The following is a 12,676-nucleotide window of genomic DNA, read 5'->3' on the forward strand; positions in this document are numbered from 1 at the left end:
TTGTTATCGTTTAATATTTCCAAATTTTATGACCATCAGCCTATATTATATTGTTAACTTTGCATGTAAACCATGAGTTAACCTGTTTAATGTGTGCATATTTTTTATTTGTAACTATAAACTGCTTGTGGTTGCATTGCTCAGAGATGATCTGTCTTTACTGTAATAACAGTTGCATTCTGGTTTCCTGTTGTGAGTTTCTCTCAGGGTTTATATATCAGATGTAATAGCGTTATTTCACTGTGGTTGTTTTCCCAGGCTGAACAGTAATAAACACCGGCATGCTCCTTCTTTATCTCTGAAAGTATCAGGTGGTACGAATTTCCATTTTTCTGGCCTTCAAATTCTTTTGCTTCTTTTATGGTGATGCCAGATGTGGAAATGTAAAGCAAACCTTTTAATGTCTCACCATCTTTCTTTAAGTACCAGTGGACATAACCAGTGTTCAGGTCTGATACTTCACATTTGAAAATTACAGTTTTTCTAGAAAGTTTTGTCCAGGATATCTGACTTTGTTTTAATGTCAAACCTTCAACACCTGTGATTAAATAAACTGAAAATTAGTTATTTGTTGTTTGTAATGAGTTGTTATCTTCTGGTTTATTTACTCTAATACTGAAGTGTACTTACCATAGATCATTAAGATGATAACAGTACACACATATATCAGCATCTTTCATTTAGTTATGTAAGAGACTATACAGAAAGCTTTATGAGATTTCTTGTACTTCCTATGCTGTGTTAAATTAAAATAATTTCTGTAATTGTTCATTTACACATTGCTGATGTCATTTCCTGAGGCGGAGTTATAATAAATGTTAATGCCTTTTCCATAAATGATATCAGTAAGTCAACATAAAAAAGGCTCAGATGCTTAAAAATTATTTTTTATGAAAATGGATTCCTCTTGACGACACCTGACTGTTATATCAGATGTTCAAACTGGATTCTCTTAAAATTATTGTAAGTAATTTACAATACAAATTCATAAACACCTGAATAGTGTTGTAATCCTCTTTGACAGCTCAACAGCACCACACACTGCTGGAGATGAATAAACAAACTGTATACAAATACTACAAATATTGCATTTCATTGTTATAAAAAGAAAATAATAATAGTATTTATACATAAAAGTCCCAGTAAGCACAATAGTAAACTGCAGCATGTCTCAGTTTTGTGTTGCTTAGTTTGAGATTATAAAGTTGTGTTTTATCTACAGTGAAATGATTTGCTTGTGGATTATTGGGATCCGGGATCATAGTTGACATTACCAGATATACAGCAGTCTTGACAGAGCTTCACCTTCTCTCTTTTGATACCAATGGATATAATTCAAGGATTGTAAATCAGTCACTTTGAAGTTTTTCTTCCTTACACAAAGCTTGTTGATCTTGTTTCAAAGTCACTCCAACAGCTGTTTCATTTAAATAAAACCCAGATGTCAAGATAATAAAAACAATTTTAACGTTTGTAATAATCTTAAATTTAAATATCATCGAACTGTACCTCACTTTTGTAAGTCACTTTGGCAAAAAGTGTAAATAATTTAAACTAAAACTGCATGTGCTATGTGATTTTTCTTCATGTGCTCTGCAAGCTGTGCATTTGCGATTTATCATTTTATTTTAATCATCACACTTCTAAATTATGGCCACTATAACTATAAGTGAGCAGTGTATGATACTATTTTTTATTTGTTTGTTTATCAATCTTAAATTTATGATTTTTTTAAAAAAAAATGTTAATTTAAACCCTAAAACCCAAACTGAACCTTTAATTTTGTGATTTCATTTTTTTTTTAAAAGCAATTGTTATTAATTTTATCAATTGAATTATTACAGTATAAGTCACCTGAAAGAGGCATATACAGTATATTATACTGACATAGGTACAGCTAGTGTAGGTTACGGCATGTCTATCTAAAAAGTGCGCAGTGTTTCTTTTGAGATATGGATACACTTTAAAGCTGTTAAAAACAGTTTACAATGACACAATGTTCCCTGTATAAGCATACAATTCATTCATGTAGACTAAATGACGCTCATGGGGGGCTGTTAAAGTGTTGATTAAAATAAACTGGTATGTGATGATGTTAGCGGGTTTTTGTAAAGATTTCCTCTCTTTATTAACACTGTGTGCTGTTGTCTGAACTCCAGAGCGCACAGTAATACATCCCCGAATCCTCTAACTCGAGCCTTGAGATAGTGAGGGTCGCTGTATTTTGACGTATCCCTGCACTGACTCTGCCGCGGAAAGCTTCCTCGATTTTGGGTTTTCCAGCGTCGAAATACAGGATCCTTTGGAAAGCTTCGCCTGATTTAGCTCTGTACCAGTGGAGAGCAGAGGTCTGTTCCGCAGTGCATTTCACCATACCTGATCTACCTTTTGTTCTAATAACCTGCGGTTCAGGATACGTGATCTTTTGATTCACACATTTATCTAAAACAATAACAGATTCAGTCAACATGTGTTATAAACAACAAACACCAGCAGAATAATTAATATAAGGGGAAACTACAACCTTACCTATTAAAACAACTAACAGACAACATTTCATCATCCAAGACATTGTGACAACAAACCTTGTTGTCCAAAAACTTGAAGAATTATAAACGACAAAAGACAATCTGGCGCTATTGTTCGCGCGCTGCCCTGTGCGGCTTACGACGTCATCGCCACAACAACGCCTTCAAAAGCAAACCACGAAAGAAAATATCATTTGAGAGTTACCTACATAAACCATCTTTCTCTGGCTAATTGGCATATAATTTAACGCAGTTATTTACCTGATCCTGATCTATTATCAACATTATAGCCTAGTTAATTTATGTCAAAACAAGCCCTAGTATAAGACGCTGGGGCACTTTTATTTTGAACATGATTTGTGACCAATATGCATTTATATATTTAATTTGATTTTGATTTATTTTATGTGGAAAAGCAGTAACACATACAATAATAAACAAATGGAATAGGCCTACAACAAATAGGCCACAATAACAAAACTGATGGGATTTCTTGATTCCAAAAAATCTGAACAGTTTCTGGAACATATCTGTGATTAAACTTTAAAGATATACTTAAGTTCAGATGCGCAGTCCGGTTTCTTTGTGATAAATTACAGAATATTACTGCATTGCATAAAACATAACATGAACCTACTATTCCGACATTTTTAATGTTAATACTGCACACTGCTAATGTATAGCCGAGAGGAACAAACAGTATCACAGAAAGACAAATGTTGCCCCCTTGCGCAACTCGAGTGTCATTACAAATACAACCAGGCCTATATTATAAACTGCAACTAACGTTGTTAAACTGCACAAACACTGACCAGTAATTATCAAACAAGTATATATGATTTGTGGAGCTATCACACATTGTATTAGAATTTAAATAACTGTGAACAAAATGCAGTATTAAATTTGCTGTGTGCAGATAAAAGACTAATTTAAAACAACACTAAAGAGTTTTTGCTCTTTGCTCCCCCTACAGGTTGGAAACGGAGTTGTACATTACCACTGTCGTAAATAATTTAGCCTACTGCAGGAAAGCTGGCTCTAATTTGATTGTAGGTCTGCCGTAAAGCAAGTTTTTGTAGTTTCCACTAGAACTACAGGACCGTTTCGAGTGGATGAACGACTGAAACTTTTTTGGAAACGTTATTTGAAGGTAAAAAAAATCTTGCTTTAAACAACAGTGCTTTAATATTTAGAAAAACCTACTGTTACATGTTACTTTGCTTTTCATGAAAATGAACCTTAAAACTCATATGAACTATTCTTTATTCACTTTACAGATAAATTAGCACAGATATGTACATCACAGAAATGCTCTACAGTGAGGTTAACAATACAAACACAAGAGTGATGCTGTTTTTGTCTCAGAACCCAACAGTAATGACAATGGCTACTCTATCAAGCCATCACATATATTGCATATTTTTTAGATTCCCCACCCGTAAACTTTCCCACTTTTCATTGGCTTAAAAATATAAAGTTAAATAAATACAATTTCCTCGATCGTGAAACAGCATTCACAAATTAATCTTTCCACATCCGTTCAAGAATAAATTCTGAATAAATGTAACTGTGAATATAATACACATATTGTAGGGCGCTACATTTTGTGTTTTGCAAAGCTGAATTTGCCAGGTGCAATATTTCAGATTTCATCTCAGAACATTTTTTCATGCTATAAACTGAACAGATATCCATTTTCTTCAATGAATTTGGCATAAACACTAAAAGTCTTGTCCCAAAACAATATCAAGTATGCCAAATACCACCACCAGAGCCGCGCACGGCCAGCCGTGAAACTACAGAGAACACTAACAATGATGCAATGTAACATTTATATCCGAAAGAAAACACCTAAGTTTCGTGTAACACTTAGAATGGTTAAATAGATCATATCACTACAAATTCTGCTCAAATCCGCTGCAGGGCAACAAAGTCAATACAACACACTTGGTGCAGAGAGGATTAGGTATTTTTTGTCGTCAGAGGGGAAACTTTCACTTTAGATCAGACAGAGATTACATGTGGAGGTCACCAGAGATCCAACAAAGCACACATCAATTCATTGCTGTTCACAGCTAAACAAACAAAAACAAGGATATCTTGGTTTCGCGAGAAGGGTTGACCATACTATCACGTCATGCTTAGATATTTTCTGAGTAGTTATTTGTTATTTGTATCTCCACTTGCTTCATTATTTCCTTTTACGTGTTATTTCCAGGTCTGATTGACAGCTGTCATCAGTACGTCAGACTTCCCGTTGGGCAGGTCTGTCTGCAAATGTCCAGATCCGCATGCCGCTAAGGGTGTTTAATCCAGACGCTGTGTAAAGTTTTCAGGAAACAGTCCTTTGTGAGCCGAGGTACCCAGCTGTAACCATTCGCTCTCTTTCATACCAGTGAGCCAACCGGCATCCTAAAGACATTCAATACAATGACCAATAAAAGACATAATTAGTTATTATTAATTCTGTTTCCCCCCCAAAAAATGTTCCACTTTATCTTTGAGATCTTTTTATTTTCTGGCTACTACATTTGCAAAAAAGGAAATCTTGCACAGCTTGCAAAGCCAATTCATAAAATTTGACCTGCTGATTTTCTCTGAGAATAAACAAGTACTGCTAAACCATCAAGACGAATCGCACCTGATCTTCAGGATGTTCTGTGGGTACTACCAAAACAATGTCTCCTTTTTTCAGCTCCAGCTCATCTGGGTTTGCTGCTTCAAAATCATGCAATGTTTCCACCTACAGGACAATATCAAAGTGAGTAAATCTACATAAACATACAAGCTCAGATCTTTATAAGCTCTATAATGACCTTGTAAAGGAAGCCACGGGGCATTCCAGAGGGGACGTCTTCAGGTGTCGGGCATTCTGGTATCACTCCGTTACCGCTTGCTGTTATCGGAGATGTGAAATCACCATCACGATCATCATCACCCTCATTGCTAGAGGCAGGTTCAATAACAACTGAAGGGATGGGCATCTTCTCCTGAGATGACACAAATATATATGATCACATTTCAGTGGCAAATAAAATACAGATCTTGTTTACCCAACAGTATAACTTTGCCCAATGCTTTCACAAAAATATACGATACACAAAAAAGTGAATGTATAAAGGGGATATTAATTGAAAACCTAATTGGTTAAAATAAAAAATATTTAGATATTAACTCTCAAAAATGCTGCCAGTAAGGCTATAAGTTAACCTACTGTATGCTTGGATGTTTTAACCCATTAACCGTCTGGGTTAATGTAACTCAGCACTTAAGAGTGTTCGTCCCTTTTGAACAACGCCGGGGGTAAAAATAACAAAACAGATTTGTGTCCATGCATTTTAATTTTAAATATGATGTAGTGATTACATAGGAAACCCAAGTCTTGGTGTGCACAGCTGAATATCTACCTCCTCTTTCCCATTGTTTGCAGCACTTTCCTTACTGGTTTCATCCCCCGGTTGGGGCTCAACATTACCAGGGACATCTCCTGGTTCGGACTCAATATGATCAGGAACATCTCCTGGTTGGGTCTCAACATTATCTGGTTCATCTCCTGGTTCGGACTCAACACTATCAGGCTCTTCTTGTTTGACATCTACTGAACTGGCCTCTTCCTCCGGTTTGGCATCTATGGTCTAGAAGAGGTGCCCAGGAGTGAGAGCCAGTGTTTTAAAACACTCAACACAACCACTCATGTGGATGGATCGGTGCATACAGTAGCACCACACAGGGGGGCACTCGGAGTGTCACAATGGAGGGCTACAGGAGTCAGTTTAACAGCTGTGGTTAAAACTGTCCTGGGAAGTGAAAGGTGATGAGTCAGTTCTCCTAACAAACTGACTTGAGTTTCACCATCGGTAAAGGTAAAGTTCACCAGATGGTATGAAGGGCTGGGATATCATGATTCATAGTGGATGACCACTGTCTAATGGGTGAGGTTATATGGGTAAACATTCATTTATAATATAGATAAGAATGTATTTAAATATCGATGAACACCATTAGATGTTCGTAAAACCTTTAATACACTGTTCGAAAAAATGATCCACTAATATTAACTCTTTATGTGCAAAGGTGTACTTTCTGAAAGGGTAACGCCCCAGCATGGTACCTGTTTTTTGAATCAGTGTATATTTAACCATGTACTATAACTTTAATTCACAGTCCATACTATTGTGACACTGTATTTAAAAAGCTTAGTTTAACTCGATATACATACTGTAGTATAAGGACGTTGCAAAAAACAAAGATTCTCATTTAATTATGACTCAAGAATAAAATGAAAAACAATTTGTGCTCCATTACATTTCAAAACTATGCTATGCATTAACACAAGCGATATATAATGACAGCTGAACATGAACATTTGTAAAATCACTGCCCATTATGGTGATGTGAGAATGGGGTCACCATGGAAACCAAAAATGATCATTATTGGGTAAGAGGGGTAATAACAGTTATCAGCTAAGTCGCTATTTAAAGGTTCGGTAAGCAGGAGGAACTGTGTGCTTATATCATCTCTGTGTCATTGGTATTAATGTGCGCAACCTTAAAATGGTTCAAACGCTTGTAATAGAACAGAGCAGCAAAAAAAAAAAAAACATGAAATGAAAAGTAAACTTACTAGTACAATCTGATTTAGCTGAAACAGTGGCTCGAGTCTTCTCTGAATCTAACAACAAAACATTGTGTTTGAAGCTAATAAACTCTTATGTGTACAGTAATATCACTATTGCTTGTTTTAGTGCTGTAGTAAATGGACTGCCAACTGTTGCAACCTAGATTGTACCTTCACTAACTTAAAACACATACACATATACAAAAACATGGCTTGGAGGTTTTGATTAATGGCACAGCACATTTGTCCATCCACCAACAAACACTGTTCATGAGACAAAAATCTAATTAAATAGTAACAACTACTGTATAACTAATGTGACCACCATTCTGTTGCAAGGTTTTTCAGGCAACAATTTGGTAATCACAACAAGTCTGTTTCATATGAAGCCAGATGAAAATGGTTTCTAAACGCATTATAGATGTAAGAAATATATTGCTGTTACACAAAGACTGTGAACTAATTGTGAAGTTACACCATTTAACAGTTTTTCCACATTTCTGTGTTCAGGATTATTTGCTAACACAATCACGAGCATCCATTCAGGGGCCGATGTTTGAAAGTTGAGAGGGACTGCTCCATTTTGATAACTTGTTTTATTTATTTGCTGTTTTTTGCAACATGATCTCACGGAAAGTCGTGTTATAGTCACGCAAAATTTTATTGATATATTGTGTCCATGGCACGAAATTCAGCTTTTTTTGTGCCTTGAGCACGAATGTCTTTTCCGTGACACTCTTTCCCCTTTATAAATAAGTATTTATAAATAATTGTTGTTTGGGGTTGGGGTTAGATTTGGGGTTAGGGTGTCTAAAAATGCAACAGAAAGTGAAAAAACAATGAGAAAACAATACATAAACGAAAAAGAAAGTCGTACCATGGACACGAGAAACTATTTATAGAAATTCGAGTGACACGAAAAAGACGAAAAAAGCAAAATTTTGTGCCATGGACACAAATGAATTAATACAATTTTGCATGACTGTAACACGACTTTCCATGAGATCAGTCAAGTTTTTTTACCCATCAAATTTGGCTGGGTGGTTAATCACAAATTGTTCTGGGGTGTGACATACTCAAAACACATTTAATATCAGACTTTACATGGACTTTTTTGACCAGACTTAGTCTAGAAATAATTTATACTGAGGCTGCATTTTCTACCATGAACTAAATATTAGCTATATAGTTTTATAATGTTAATGTTAGTTAATACCAATAAAGTTGTTTATGTTACTTAATTGTGCACAACGTTTGGTTTTAAAAAGGTATTAACAATAAAATGAACATTAACTAAAAAATGTTTCGTGTTGTTTAGTTCATGTTAGGTAGTGCATTAACTAATGAAAACAAATATTGTAAAGTGTTTCTAATACATTTAGATATGGCTTCATGATGAAACAAAATAAAATAAAGTACAAATTAACATTTAAAAACTGTTTTACATAACATAACTAGTCTTGTTACCATGACAACACTGAAATAATTAATTTAATCAATTAGACTTATAGTTACCGGAGTCTCTTCAATGGGAGACTCTTTATCTTCTGCAGTAGCCTATAGACAAAGAAATGCTATTATCAACATTACACATTTATTTATTCATATTACACATATAATGTCTAGTGTCACTTGACTGAATTGTTTCTTATGTAAAGAAAAACTGAGCCCAGATCAGTTAAGAACTCATTCAATCATTAAACCTGGTGTGTAAAGTTGGTCTTTAGTGGTAGCCTTTATATGTATCTGTGTAAGAGTCTGGATTCATGTAAAAATCCTGTTTAACTAATAACATGTGATGCAGTTATAGGAGAAGTAAAACTGTGGGATTTGATAATAGACAGCAATAGTGACTTAATATTTGGAACGCATTGATTACCAGAATTGTCTCTGATGATGTCTCCTCTGTTTCTTGGATTGGAGGAGATTCCTACATGCGTATAATAAAAAACAATCATGCTATCTCCTTTTACTGACAAAAAGTTTTTCTCTTGTCATATCCTGGATCACATACATTAAAGGATGCATTTGGTCACTTTACTGTTACTTTATAGGTGCAGTAAAGGCACAAAACATTTCCTGATGATACAGAACAGTCAGTTTGTTAGATAAGAAACCAAGATCATATGTGACGATGCTGCATATGACTTGAGCTTCTCTTACTGTATGCCACTTATATGTGGCATGAATTATAATTACCGGGGATGCTTGATCAGGTTGCTCCTTTTGTATGTCTTCAGTTGGGAGCTACAGAATGATGGTTAAGATCATTTAATCAAAATTTTTTTATAATAATGATAATAATCTAAACAATGATGATATAGTGTTAAGATTAACATTAAAATTGTCTTAGGAGTCTGATGATAAAACGTTTAGTAATGTGTGTCTGCAATCTTAAGCATTCAATCTGAAGTAATGCAGAATAAAAAACCATTTCAAAATGAGATATTGGGACATAAAAGTGTCTTGGTTTACCTGAAATTACCAAGTTAAACAAAATAAAAGCAGAATAAAAACAACACATTGAAAAACAAAACAAAAAAACAAGTTATGTCTATAAATAAAATAAGCAATTACTGAAAATAAAAAAATAAAATATCACAGATAAAATCTGCATTGGGATTCAATGAAAAGCACACCAAATTAATTAAAGCAAAAAACAAAACAAAAAACTTGACAAAGATCCAATAATTCAGCCACTTTTCTTCCTATATTAAACTTATCAGGGGTATAAAAGCACATACCTCAGTCTGCTCAGCTGCTTCAGTCTCAGCAGACACTGGAGACTCCACAGGGCTCTTTATCAACAACACAATACACAGCGTATGATCAACAACTCCAGCTCTCATTAAAACAGTAGTAAAATAACAATGTTTTAAGCCCTGATGCAAGACGATAATGATGACAGTGATGGCGATGACGATGCTTTGTGATGCCGATTATAAAAAAAAATTTTTGACAAAAATGATGAGAATAATGATGACGATGTGATGATGATGACATCAGAAGTATGACACTTTACGGTCACTCACAGTGGCTGTTTCTGCAGGAGGGCTTGAAGCAGTGATCTCTGCTGGTTGGGTGTCTGTAGGGGGGGTGGTGACGGGGCTCTCAGACACCTCAGGGACCTCAGGTACTGAGGCTGGAGCCGCTTCAACTTCTTCTTCAGTTACATCAGCCTCTGGGGCCTCAGCCTCAGACTTAATACACATTTACAAGAAGATAATAAGACTTCCCAGTGGGACTTTCCACATTCGGGTAATGACCCTAAGGTTTAATTCAGTACACTCAAAAAAATTAGTGCTAAACAGAACTAAAAGCTCGTAAGTATAGGTGAACCATTTTAGTGCTATATAGCACCTATGAACTGAAGCACCTATGAAGAACCATCCGAGGGTTATATAGCACCACTATAGCACCAGATATGGTTCTATATAGCACAATATGGTGCTACACAGGTACTAAATGGCACTTAAAAATAGTTCCTCTATGATTACGAGCCAGTGAACCACTTTTAGTGCCATTTAGCACTGTTTGTTTTAAAGCGTATGTAAGGACAGATGCTCTTAGTACATTCATTGGAATAAATTGTTTTAACAAAAATACAAAAAGCAAACACAATACGTGACCCTGGACAACCAAACCAGTCTTCAGTAGCACAGGTATATTTGTAGCAATATAGCCAACATTACACTGTAATCACAATGATCGATTTTTCTTTTATGCCAAAAATTATTAGTATATTATCTAAAGATCATGTTCTAAAAACATATTTTGTAAATTTTCTACCATACATACATTTAAACTTTTTTTTTGTGAGTGGATGCAATGCTAAGGACTTTATTTTGACAACTTTAAAGGCGATTTCCTCAATATTTATATTTTTTGCAACCTCAGATTCCAGATTTTATATAGTTGTATCTCAACCAAATTGTATCCTATCCCAACAAATCACACATCACACGCAAGCTTATATACAGCTTTCAGAAGATTAAAAAAATTGACCCTAATGATTGGTTTTGTGGTCCAGAGTCACATATGTTCCTACATTTGAGAAACCAAAAACATAAAAAATAATGATACATAAATAATGATAATACAAAGATACATTTATGGTACTCATTGAACAGTTGATTTCTTTCAGGGATGAAAAAAGCACCGTTGTTAAAATCTACCATTACTATCTAAAGATTTCCAACTCACCATCTTATTGAAGTCAACTGCAAATGTTGGGAATGTTGCATCCGTCTAAACGAAAACAGACAATAAAGGAAAGGACATAAGCAAATTGAAATCTGAAACATGCAAACAGCTAGAATTATTGTTTGATAATAAATGTATCATGAATCTCTCATGGAACAGGAATTAGTTAGGGTCACACAAAAGGGCCAATATTACTTCTGAACACCAGGTATCAAATGCTTATTTTATTAATAAACATTTTCCTTAAAATGGATCATGCAGCTGAATGAAAATTGGCTAAGAAATTGTAAGGTTTATCAATAAATAAAAAAAGAAAATATTATGTTCCAAAGTTCCAATTTAAACAAAACCTCAATACTAATACAATCACATTAGCCAATGTAGCTTTTAAGTTTGGCCACAATTCATGATGCAATGACAGCATCAATTTTCTTATAATTTCTATTCTAAACTAAAAGTAAATTTTTACTGTCCTATTTACCTTAGAAAATCCATTAAAAGCCTTGTTGGACACCTAAACCAAATTAAAAGTAGTTAAAATATCATTTTGATTGTACAAACCTTCAACACTGAAAATATACTTCAAACTAGTAAAACTAACAAGCAGTCAAAGCAAGCAAAGGAGAGAGAGGAGAAAAGGGCTCGGGGCTGCAGACTATGGGATTGGTTCCAGGGTCCATGAGGTTTTTCATAGCAGGAAAATGGTACTTCATCTGTAGGCAGGAAAAGAGGGAAGTATTCCTGCTGTAATCTACTCTAAACACTAAACTAAGCAGTGGCAGGAAGTCAGGTACCTCTTCCAGCTCTGTATCTATCTCGTGGTATAACTTTCCGTATCTTCGGTTTGCGACTTCGTCTTCGGACAGGTCTGAGTTCTCGGGCTCTTTAAGACCACCAGAGGTACCTTTAGGATCAGATGTTTCATTCGGTCCAGGGAAAGATGCAAAGGGCTCCTGAGGTAGGCTGCTGGACTCACCAGGCCAGCTTGATGTGAAGTTTCCTTGTACATCCGAGGAGAAGAAGCCACCGCTATCGTTCACCTCTTGCCAGGAGCCCTTGCTGGAGGAGTCCAAGTCAGCAGCTGGTGCAGAAAAAGCTGCCCACCCGTTGGCCTGTCCGCTTTTGTCATCTTTTACTTCTCCACCTATCTCATTTGGTCCTGTGGTTTCCCAAGCACCTGCCCACCTGTGGTTGTCCACATTGGTAAATGGATCCTTACTACTTTCATTGGCAAAAGGATCACATGTGGTATCGATAACAAACTGGTCCTGGTTGCTCTCAACAGGAAAAGGGTCTGATAGGAATTGTGTGGCAAAGGGGTCTGCTG

At 35.5% G+C, this 12,676-nt stretch overlaps 1 protein-coding gene across 7 annotated transcripts in view; it reads right to left on the reverse strand.

The window, feature by feature from the left end:
• Positions 1-3,774: 3,774 nt before the first annotated feature.
• Positions 3,775-12,676, reverse strand: part of amph (amphiphysin) — a 31,696-nt gene continuing 22,794 nt past the window's right edge. For 2 of the 7 annotated variants that reach the window (XM_065276519.1, XM_065276518.1), the window contains exons 16-26: positions 11,831-11,863; positions 11,350-11,394; positions 10,179-10,346; positions 9,891-9,944; positions 9,346-9,393; positions 9,026-9,076; positions 8,662-8,703; positions 5,936-6,163; positions 5,345-5,518; positions 5,170-5,271; positions 3,775-4,940 (exon numbers count right to left, since the gene is read on the reverse strand). In XM_065276519.1, coding sequence (XP_065132591.1) covers positions 4,836-4,940; positions 5,170-5,271; positions 5,345-5,518; positions 5,936-6,163; positions 8,662-8,703; positions 9,026-9,076; positions 9,346-9,393; positions 9,891-9,944; positions 10,179-10,346; positions 11,350-11,394; positions 11,831-11,863 — 1,050 coding nt within the window. In that variant the 3' untranslated portion in view covers positions 3,775-4,835. Of the gene's footprint in view, positions 4,941-5,169; positions 5,272-5,344; positions 5,519-5,935; positions 6,164-7,152; positions 7,201-8,661; positions 8,704-9,025; positions 9,077-9,345; positions 9,394-9,890; positions 9,945-10,178; positions 10,347-11,349; positions 11,395-11,830; positions 11,864-12,676 lie in introns of all 7 variants that reach the window. The other 5 variants (XM_065276523.1, XM_065276520.1, XM_065276521.1 and 2 more) reach the window with 4 other exon arrangements.

This window comes from Paramisgurnus dabryanus, chromosome 6 (genome assembly GCF_030506205.2).
Source record: "Paramisgurnus dabryanus chromosome 6, PD_genome_1.1, whole genome shotgun sequence".
NCBI lineage: Eukaryota > Metazoa > Chordata > Actinopteri > Cypriniformes > Cobitidae > Paramisgurnus > Paramisgurnus dabryanus.